The 11,369-nt window shown below is 36.3% G+C and overlaps 2 protein-coding genes across 2 annotated transcripts in view; both read left to right on the top strand.

Moving 5' to 3' along the window:
* LOC111447198 (PI-PLC X domain-containing protein At5g67130-like) overlaps positions 1 to 2,965 on the top strand; it is a 4,416-nt gene extending 1,451 nt beyond the window's left edge. The window contains exons 2-10 of the mRNA XM_023086238.1: positions 404 to 544; positions 599 to 753; positions 914 to 1,051; positions 1,135 to 1,233; positions 1,350 to 1,653; positions 1,743 to 1,966; positions 2,073 to 2,159; positions 2,456 to 2,491; positions 2,555 to 2,965. Coding sequence (XP_022942006.1) covers positions 404 to 544; positions 599 to 753; positions 914 to 1,051; positions 1,135 to 1,233; positions 1,350 to 1,653; positions 1,743 to 1,966; positions 2,073 to 2,159; positions 2,456 to 2,485 — 1,178 coding nt within the window. The 3' untranslated portion in view covers positions 2,486 to 2,491; positions 2,555 to 2,965. The remainder of the gene's footprint in view (positions 1 to 403; positions 545 to 598; positions 754 to 913; positions 1,052 to 1,134; positions 1,234 to 1,349; positions 1,654 to 1,742; positions 1,967 to 2,072; positions 2,160 to 2,455; positions 2,492 to 2,554) is intronic.
* Positions 2,966 to 9,606: 6,641 nt separating this feature from the next.
* Positions 9,607 to 11,311, top strand: LOC111447739 (U-box domain-containing protein 26-like). Its single transcript, XM_023087056.1, has one exon. It carries the CDS (start codon positions 9,930 to 9,932, stop codon positions 11,193 to 11,195), a length of 1,266 nt encoding a protein of 421 aa, XP_022942824.1. The 5' UTR covers positions 9,607 to 9,929; the 3' UTR covers positions 11,196 to 11,311.
* Positions 11,312 to 11,369: the final 58 nt, after the last annotated feature.

Here is an 11,369-nt window from a genome sequence, read left to right as displayed (position 1 = left end):
AAAAAAAAAAAAAAAAAAAAAAAAAAAAAAAAAAAAAAAAAAAAAAAAAAACTTATCTACCTGTCTTGCCGTTATCCTTATACGGAAAATTCACCGGCATTAAATATATATATATATATATATATATATATATATATATATAATTTTAGTGTGTTAAGAAGTTCAATATTATTAGTTGGCACTACCACTCAACAAGGAAACATTTTATTTAAGGAGTTATTTTCAAAAAAAATTAAATAAGGAAGTATTTTTCAATTTTTTAAAAAAATACTACAATAAATAAATTTCTTTATTAAAAAGAAATTGCAGGTAAGGCGTGACAGTGAGTGGAGTAAATACCTGTAAGCCTCTGCGCGCCATATTGAGTCCATTACATCGCAGCCTCAGCGTCCTCTGTTTACAGGAACTCGCCTTCCATCGCTCCAAACACCGCCCCCTCGCTCGCCTCCACCAAATGCCTCGTCCTGGTTTCTCCCGGAGATTACTTCTGGCGGCGACTCTGTTTCCCATTATCTTCCTCTTCCACTCTTCTTCAGCTCGCAAGGTTCGAACACCCATTTCGTTTCTTTTCCTTTTTTCGAGACTCTGGGATTTTCAGCTGCAATTGTTTGGGTTCCTCTGTTTTTGCAGGAGGGTGGGACGTGTCTTTTTAATAGTAACTGCGACGCCGGCTTGCATTGCCAGACTTGCATTGCCAACGGCAATATCCGGCCGCGTTGCACTCGAATCCAGCCGATCAGTCCAATTTCAAAGGTCTGTGTTAAAAATGAGAATCTCTGAATACTATGTTTCAAGGACTTTTATCCAACTCATGTTTCTCATTCTTAACACGATATCAAAGCTTATCACAGCTTTTCATTCTTAACCGTATGTAGCTATAATGATTCGGGTTATTTTTGAACTTTTGGAGCAGGTGAATGGTCTTCCATTTAATAAATACACATGGTTGACGACCCACAATTCATTCGCCATATTAGGGGCGAAGTCTGAAACTGGGACTCCGATTCTTGCTCCTACCAATCAACAGGGCTCCATTACTAGCCAGCTCAATGTACGTTACTGCCTTTCCGTTTCTGCTTATTGATTATTCATAACTTCTAAGCCTCTGTACTACGAAACCTTTTCACTTTGCAGAATGGAGTCAGAGGATTTATGCTTGATACGTATGACTTTCGAAATGATATATGGTTATGTCACTCATTCGAAGGCAAATGCCACGACTTTACAGCTTTCGTAAGTGTCCAATTTGTAGACTGCCATTCTGTGTTCTGAATGTTGCCTCAATATGCCATTATTTCTCCTTGTTTATGATATCTTGAACAAGTTCATGCAAAACTTTGAATGCCCAGCAACCAGCCATTGAGGTTCTGAAAGAGTTCCAAGCATTTCTTGGAGCAAACCCTTCTGAAATCGTCACCATTATCATCGAAGACTATGTCACGGCACCAAACGGACTAACTAATGTGTTTGCTGCTGCTGGTCTGAAACAATTCTGGTTCCCAGTATCACGTATGCCTAAGAATGGTGGAGATTGGCCCACTGTTAGTGACATAATCCAGAAAAACCAACGCTTGCTTGTTTTTACTTCCAAAGCGGCAAAAGAAGCCTCTGAAGGAATTGCATACGTATGGAATTACATGGTAGAAAACCAATGTAAGGTCATTTCTTATTTCACCACACTGAATAAAGCTTCCTGAATCCAAAATCCAATAGTTTTTCTTATAGATTCAATCCTTATACAGATGGCGATGAAGGAATGAAAGCAGGTTCATGCCCAAACCGAGGAGAATCAACACCGATGAACACGACTTCAAGGTCACTCGTAATCGTAAATTTCTTCAGAAGTGCTTCAAATTTCCCTGCGGCTTGCAAGGACAACTCAGCTCCATTACTCAACATGGTGAACACTTGCTATAATGCAGCAGGAAAAAGATGGCCTAACTTCATTGCTGTTGACTTCTACAAGGTAATCAAGCACAAAACTAAGCCAACAAAATCAGTTGCTTCAAATTCCTTTGAAACTTATCAATGATATAGACTAAACATAGTTCAATTTGGAATGTATATCACAGAGAAGTGATGGGGGAGGAGCTCCAGAAGCCGTTGATGTATCGAACGGTCAGTCTATTTGTGGATGTCCAACCATTTCCAATTGCAAGGTTAGCCATTACTACTGAAAATCAGTATAGGAACTCATTCTTGCCATCGTAAGAGTATCTCTTTGACACAATCTATGAGCACATGCTGAAAGTGACTCTCTGTTTACTTCAACATCTACCCAATTCTTGCATATCCTATAAGAACAAAAGCCAAGATTCTGACAGATTAGATTGAATCTAAAATGGAAACAATGGCAATTATGACTAAAAAATGGTCTGCATAACCAGAATGGGTGAGAAGAATTTATTTCTTTAGCACAGAAGCTGTCTAAAATTTTGATGAACGAACGATGCAGGGAAATATGACATTTGGGGCTTGTGAGTAACCTGAGGCGGAAGATCAAAAAAAGCCTACTACTATTCTATACCCTTCTATAGATGAGATAACTGGAGCCGCGATTGGTGCAGCCGTAGAAATGGAAACAGTTGTGGTGAATCAAATTGCAGATGGCTCAATTGTTTGGTTTGATAGGCGCACTACTTGCAGCATGAGCAGTCATTCTCCTCTCACTCAGGAATATTTAAGTCAGTATTGTATTTGATTGTGTTTTAAAGTGTGTAAATCCCAACTCCTTATACTAGGGCTGTATGGAATCTCAGCGAACGAGAGAATTCCATTCATAACCTAATTTAAGGGATCCTTCAATCACTTTTTCTTTTCCATCAAGAACAGTTTATGAAACTTATAGAATCCCGAGTTTAGAGTATCCTACTTTCATGCAATTTACAGGATTGAACAAGAAATCAATATTTCAGTACTATTTCTTGTAATGATCTTATATATCATATTAACAATCCATTCAAGTTGTTTTTGTTGGAAAGAGGGAGTGAAAGAGATAGGAATAGATGAGAATAGATAGAAGCTGCAGTGCTTTATTAATGTCTACCGACTTGATGCCTAGAGGGTTACACAATTCAGTATTTATACCTAATACACCGTACCAGAAATAGTAAATCATGCAAATCTAGATAAATTCAAATCTACTAACAATCTCCTAAAATCTCCTAAAATCTTGGTAGTTTGAATATTAGAATATTTGAATCATATCTCAACTACTTCAAATCATATCTTCATTTTGAATACTTTGAATCATATCTAACAGTTTTCAAACTTATCTCAGAGGATTTGAACCTATCGAAAAGGAAAGTTGGCCATGGTCGAGCCGAGGCATACCAGGAACATTTATAACTATCTTACCTTGCAGGATTTCGGCAATTCATAGCGGTTCGAACCTGCCGACTGGTTCTCCATCTCTTCCTCCTCCTTGCAATGATCTACATTGTCGCCGGAAACTACACCGTTCTGCAGATCTGTAACGCCAGGAACTACTCCATCGCACAAATTTCGAACGCCGGCAAACATTCCCCGCGTCCACAACAACCTCTCGATTCCTTGCGCAGATCTAGAGCGACGATAGCATCTCCTTCCTCCAACAAATAATTCTTTTTCCCCTTCAATTTTCGAAATACCACGTAAGATAATCATACCATAAAATTATTTATTTATTTATTATTATTATTATTATTATTATTATTATTATTTGCGTATAAATTAATTTTAAATTACAATTTACTTGTAACAATGCTTCTAGTAAAGAGATTTTAACGCCCAGATCAACCGCTAGCATATATTATCCTCTTTGAACTTTTCTTTTCAAGATTTCTCTCAAAGCTCTAAAACGCGTCTGCTAGGGAGTTCTCCTTCCCAACCAATATGGGACATCAGAGAGATCGACCCGACCCTACTTAATGCAACAAATAATTCAGCACCCATCCAAGCAATAAATTGGTCAATGGACAACCAAATCAAGCAAAATCCTGATCTCTTCATTATTGTTGTTATTATTATTATAAATGAATCAAATTTCAAATAAATATTTATTTAAGATCTCGACATAAGAACAATTTGCTCCATAGCCTTATCAATGCTCCCGTCATACGCCCTGTAAGTTCATGTACCATCTGAACAGAAAACAAACGTTGTATCATACTAGCAATGATACTTGTTTGTGTCAATCTTGTAAAAGGAAACGTCTTGCAACCCTCCAACAACGAAAGTTCATCCCTATAAATAACATTTCCAATCATTAATAATGTTGTCTATGCGTACCATTCCTATATGATCAAACAGTATCAAAAGTTAGCTAACGACCCTCTAGTAGAGCTAAACATTCCAGCTAAACCTGAACCAACCATAATGTTAATATGGGTCGATCCTACCCGACAACAACCTCGAACAAAACCAAGTCCAATGCCACGAGAATAAAGTTTTCATTTGAATTTATAACGTTAAAAGTAAAACCGGTGCTTCAATATTTTTAAGTTATGTACATAGTGGTACGTTTCAAATAATACAAAACGTAAAAGTTATAGTTTTTACTCATATTTAAAGTTCACGATAGAGAATAACCGAGTCTTTTTACTGCTTACCGAAATAGAAATAAAAACGTCACGATATGTTAGCAGTGAATTCAAACGTTTTGGTATTTTTCGTTTATTCAAATAATACGACACGTAAATAATTTACTTTATTGGCAGCTACAAAATCGATGCGCGGGAGTGGTAGGTGAAAGTAAAAATAGATTAAATAAAAATAAATAAATAAATAAACCAATTAATTTGTGTTTAGCCCTCCATTGTTGACTTAAATTTTAATTAGTGCACAGCTCAAGAAACCTAAAAATGTAATTTTATTCCCCACATAGTAATTAATTTTTATATTTTTATCTTATTTTACTTTTTACTAGCTTCAAAAGTGACTTAGGGAGGAATTATTTAAAAGACTATTTTAACCTTCTATTAAAATTTAAATTTACAAAGCATACCACTAATAATTATGAATTTTAAATTTGTGATAAAATAATTTAAAATACATTTTGTCATATGTTTTAATAAATATTCATAAAATAATTAATTAATTTATAATATTAATTTATGAAATATTGAATTAATGGATGAGGTGTCACCACCAAACTTTGGCGATGACAAAGATCGTCAAATCAAGTCAAACTATAATAATTTCTATAATAATTTAAAAGTGTGTTTTTTGTATTATTTAATATATTTTTAATTGTAAGGAATTGACGCCGACGTGTCGTCTTTCCGCCGCAGGGCCCCACCAAACTCTTTTATGAGAAAAATCTAATCACCTTTTTTTAAAATAAATAAATAAATATTTATTTATTTATATTTAAATGTGTGCATGCCATCAATAATTTTGCAAGGCCAAAGCCACCTTTTTCCATTTTTATTTTTATTTTGTTATAAATAATAATAATAATAATATGAATGGGAAAAAGTCGACGTGGACAACCCAAACTGCCAATAGAAAAATTCCAGCTGTTTTCTTGTAGATATTTGGACTTTAGCAAGGGACCACATGTACACGTGGTGCACATACGCTGTCCCACGTGGAAAGCCAATTTCAATTATTGAAGTTTGAATAACAATTTTTTTTTCTTTTTTATGTGTTTTAAAAAATAATTCCCTCAATTTTAAAAAATTTAATGTGTTTCTATTTTTTTCGGTCGTCTCAATCATCTTAATTTAAATTATAATTTACAGATATTTGCAAATAATAATTATTTATAACGTCGATAATAAAATTAGCTTTTTTAAAAAAAAAAACTTTTAAAATTGAATTATTTAAGAAAATATCTTTAGAAGATTGATCTTTTTTGGACGATGGAAAGCAAACTAGATATCCAATTATAAAAGTCATTAATATAATTAATAAATTATATATAAACAATTTCATATATATTAATATAATTAATATGACGTTTTCATGTCTAGGATTTGAATTGCACTTAATGGTCTAAGCATTTCTCGACATCTCTTACGACATTGTCATGTTACCTACATTTTACTTTCAAGAGTGAAAATTCCAACACGGGTCCTTCGAACGTGATTGGTCCTCACTCACATGCTTCTTGGGAAATTCTCGAAATTTAGAATTTTTCAAAGCAAAACGCGCTTAATTTTGAAGTTGATATGATTGAGCCACCCACCAAAGAAGCTACGACTTGTTGATTCTTGTAAGTCTGTTTGAGTTATCATATTTTTAAAGATGGGTCTCCGTTCATTGATGTTTTTAAAAAATTTCATGGTGGTGACTTATTTAACATCTTTAGAAGCAAAGGATTAAATTTGTAATTTAACTTAATATAAATAAATAAATAAATAAATAAATAAATAAATAAATAAAGTGGGATAATTTTTTTATTCACTAAATGGTCCATTTGAATTAAATTTATTTAATGTGCAAAAGTGGAAGCTTATTCAAAAGAGGTGCACTCACCACTCAAGAGATAAAGTTAACAAGAAAATTGATTGTTTTAATTTTAAATTTCACATTAAAAAAATCATTAATATTTTCAAATTAATAATAATAATAATATAGTAGCCACCAATGGAATCTCAAAAAGAATTCATAAAAGATTATGTTAAAAATTAATATAATATATATATATATATATATATATATATAATGTGAATGAGTTGTGTCCGCTTGTGCCATTCACATGAAACCAATTTTTTAAGGTTGTAATTAAAATAACAAATATTTTAAGCTTTTCTCCTTATTTAAAAATTAAATTGTTTATGAGAATAGGGCTTTGTGGGGACCGGGTTATAGGGAACAATATCTACTAGTAAAGCTAGAGACTGGATGGTATGTCAGCGAGGACGATGGCTCCAAAGAGGGGTGGATGGTGAGTGTGAAATCCCTTATAAGGGTATAGAAACTTCTCCTTAGAGGACGGGTTTTAAAACTTTAAGAGGAAGTCCAATAGGAAAAGTCTAAAGAGGATAATATATGTTAGAGGTCGGGTCGAGCTGTTATAGTGAGATCTTACACTGGTCTGAGAGGGAAACGAAATATTCTAAAATCGTGAGGTTAACGAGAATGTATAAATATTTAAAATATTAAAAAAAAAAATATTTGAAGTGAGTGAATATTAGAGAGACATTTGTGGAAGTGGGTTAAGAGGGGGATGATAAGGTAAATAAATGGAAGGAATAAAGTGGGGGCACACGTGTGAAGTGGGGAGAGACGAGAATTGGGGGAAGAGCAGGAGCACGTGCGGAAGTGGGGATTTTAGTGTAAGAGCTGTAGAACCAAATACTGCCGGGTTGACCGGAGACAACCGGGTCACGCTCAAGCGTGGCTCCTGCCGCCTCACGCTCTCTAACTAAATCCTCACGCCTTCTCCTTCTCATCACTTTCCTTTCAATTCTCCATTTTCCTCTCTTTTTCCTATTCCTTTCTTTATTCCCAAATAAATAAATATATATTTTCATCGTTAATAGTTCGATGAAGATTTGTTTAGACTATAATCACACTGTGCACAAAAATTTTACTCTGTCTCTTTATCATTCTCGACAATGCTTCACTCACAAGTAAACTCTAAAGTATATATTAATGGTGTAAGTTACATTTTTTTCCATTTTTATAAATTACCCACTTAAAGAAATCAAAAACCCAGTCTAACTAAGTCGATAATTTTACTTAAAGGAAGAGATTTGTAGCTCGAGAATTTAACTAACCTCGTAATCGATGGATAAGGAAGGTGGTAAGTAGTGTTGGACAAGGAAGGTGGTTGATTATGTGGGAAGAGGGACCCAAGAAATTGAAGTGGTAAGCAAGCATTGAATAATATTATTACCCACATGAGAAATAAATAAAGAAATAAATAAAATGATGATAAATGATAGATAATAATGAAAATAAAAGATAGGAAGAATTTAAAGGCGGTGTGAGACAAAGGTGGACCCCACACATTCTGTTCACTCTTTGACCTTTGACTGTCCTCTACTTTCACTCTAATAATAGCAAACACAATTCCCTTCACCTAAACAAAATCATGGTTTGCCCTACCTCCCTATTAACTATATCTTTCCACAAAAGCCCCCACATTTTTCCTTTATTTACCCTTTTAGCCTTACAATTTTAAAATTATCTATTAGATAGAGGTTTTCACGCTCCTCTCCAACCAATGTAAGATCTCACAATCCACCAATTAGGTCTAGGTCTAGGGTCCTTGCTCGCTGGCACACAATTCACCCCTTATGTCTAGGGTCCTTGTTGGCACTCTGTTCGGTGTTTGGCTATAATACCATTTGTAATAATTAAAACCCATCGTTTGGACCAATTACATGTTGTCAATCTCACAATTTTTAAAACTAAGGTAGGATCTCACAATTCACCCCTTAGGTTTAGGATCCTTAATGGCACTACACGGTGTTTGACTCTGGTACCATTTCTAATAATTCGAACCAATTGTTTTGACCCATTACGTATTGTTGTCAGCCTCACGGTTTTAAAATGCGTAGACTAGAGAGAGATTTCAACACTTTTGTAGCATCTACTAGGGAGAGATTTCGACACTTTTTCCACTCTGAATGCTCAGTTCCCCTCTCCCACCGATGTAGAATCTCACATCTTTAGTAACAAATTTAATATTAGAGAAACACTTCTTTGTAATCGATTTTTGTTTTTATTTTCATATATTCTAAGTTATTCGAAAAGATATAGAGCTAGTCAATCTACAACTCGTAAAGAGAAACTAATGCTTATCACTTAAGCTTTGGTGATGTAGACAATATAAATGGTTGTAGCATCTCCACTCTTTCAAAAAGATCGAACGTTTGAATTCTTTGCTATATACGGTGATGTAATATTCTAAAAGAAAGATCATCAATTTATTAAGAAAAATATCATCCGTCAAAGATAACCCATTTATTCCCATCCCTCTAAAAGGTCTCCCGTTTGAATTCCTTACTTCATGTGATGTAATATTCTTAAAAAAAAAAAAAAAAAAAAACGATCCGTCAAAGATAAGCATTTGATTTGGAATATAAATCTAACACGAACAAGAGGATTTTAATTACTACTAAAAAGAGCAAACACGATAGAAACAAACCTGCCAGGAAATAGTTGGATTAAAGGAGGCAAAAAAAAAAAACTTGCAAATTTTCTCAATGATGAAGAAATATGGATTGAATTTGTAGGTAAATGTTAGATGAACACGACTCTCCACAATGGTATGATATTGTCCACTCTGAGCATAAGCTCTCGTGACTTTATTTTAGGTTTCCCAAAAAGTCTCGTTACTAATAGAGAGAGTATTCTTTGTTTATAAACTCATAATCATTCTCTAAACTAGCCGACTTTCATTGTCGTGAAATGCAAGAAAGAAGAGAAGAGAAGAGGAGGATTGATGTAAACAGGGAGAAGAATATGATCTTCCAAGGACAGGTAAATGGTGGAACCCACATCCAAACACTCCTACTTCTTTCACTTTTGACCAAAATTGCTAAACACACCCACCAGTCTAATTAACTAAACCCGGAATTAACCATGGTTAGGTCAGAGGGGGAAAAAAAAAGAAAAAGAAAAAGAAATTCCTGCACCACACGTGTGGGGGCGAAGTCAGATAAGGGGCAAGTCGCAGAAGGGGCAGAAGAACAGAGTACGCAGAAAGCAGTCTTTGTTTCTCTCTAAACTCTCTCTATCTTTTACCTGTTGGGTATGTCTCTCTGTTCCATTCAATTCTAGAGAGAAGAAGAACAAACACAGAGAGAAAAAGAGGAAAAAAGGGAGTGTAAAGGAAAAGCTAACACTGAAAATTTGCAGAGCGCTCAGATTTGTTAGTATTAGTATTTGTGGTTTCTGTGTTTGTTTGTGTACCGTCGTCCCCCACCTGTTTGTTTGTTTTTGACGAATTTTCTCTTTGAATTAAAGAATCGAAGCAGAGAGATTAGGAAAACATGCCTGGAAGTGTTGTTGTTGAGCCCTTGGATTTGAGCGTGCAGATTCCTTACCATTTCAGGTGCCCGATTTCTCTCGAGCTCATGCGCGATCCGGTTACGGTTAGCACTGGCCAGACCTACGACCGTTCTAGTATTGAGTCATGGGTGGCCACCGGCAACACTACGTGTCCGGTCACTAGGGCTCCGCTTACGGAGTTTACGCTCATCCCTAACCATACGTTGCGACGCCTTATCCAGGAGTGGTGCGTTGCGAATCGGTCTTATGGCGTTGAGCGGATTCCGACACCGAAGCAACCGGCGGATCCGTCTTTGGTTCGGTCTCTGCTTGGCCAAGCTTCGTCGAAATCGAGTGGTTCGAGTTCGAGAATCTCGGCTGTGCGGCGGTTGAAAGGACTTGCTCGTGACTCGGAGAAGAATCGGTCGTTGATTTCTTCTCTGAATGCTCGTGAAATTCTTATTGATGTTGTGTTTTCGAATTCGGATTCGGATTCGGTTTCTCCTGATTTGAGCCGCGAATCGCTCGCGTTGCTTGTGATGTTGCCGCTCACGGAATCTGAGTGCGTTCTCGTTGCGTCTGATCCGCAACGGATTGGTTACCTGTCACATCTTCTTTTTGATTCTTCGATTGAAGTCCGAATCAATGCCGCTGCGTTGATTGAAATCGTGATTGCAGGAACTCGAGCGTCCGAGCTTCGAGGACAAATTTGCGCTATCGACGAACTATTCGAAGGCGTGGTCGAAATTCTCAGAGATCCAACGGCGTATCCGCGAGCGGTGAAGGTCGGAGTTAAGGCCTTGTTCGCTCTCTGTTTAGTGAAACAAACCAGGCACAAGGCGGTTTCCGCCGGCGCCGCCGAGATTCTCATCGACCGATTCCCCGATTTGGAGAAGTACGACGCGGAGAGAGCCCTAGCAACGATCGAACTCATTTGCAGAATTCCAACTGGTTACGACGCGTTTGCCTCTCACGCGCTCACAGTTCCGCTTTTGGTGAAAGTCATTCTGAAGATCTCAGACAGAGCAACGGAATCAGCAGTCGGAGCTCTGGTATCGCTGTGCTCTGCGTCGGAGGAGAACCGACGGGAGGCGGTGGCGGCAGGGATTTTCACACAGCTGTTGTTGCTGGTGCAAAGCGATTGTACGGAGCGAGTTAAACGGAAATCCCAAGTGCTCCTGAAGCTTCTTCGAGATTCATGGCCGCAGGATTCCGTCGGAAACTCAGACGACTATGGTTGCAGTGAAATTGTGATACCGTTTTATTAATTCCGATCTCTCACGTCCGTTCATTCTCCGGGAAGAACAAAGAAGAACAAAGAAAGTTTCAGTAGTTTTCTGTATGTAATTTTTGTACGTAAATTTTTTTTCTTCAATAGCTTTCAGCAAAAAAAAAAAAAAAAAAAAAAAAAAAAAAAAAAAAAAAAAAAAAAAAAAAAAAAA

This window comes from Cucurbita moschata, unplaced genomic scaffold (genome assembly GCF_002738365.1).
Source record: "Cucurbita moschata cultivar Rifu unplaced genomic scaffold, Cmos_1.0 Cmo_Scf00009, whole genome shotgun sequence".
NCBI classification, from domain to species: domain Eukaryota; kingdom Viridiplantae; phylum Streptophyta; class Magnoliopsida; order Cucurbitales; family Cucurbitaceae; genus Cucurbita; species Cucurbita moschata.
Note: the sequence above shows the minus strand (reverse complement) of the source record. Positions and strands in the feature narration are given on the sequence as shown.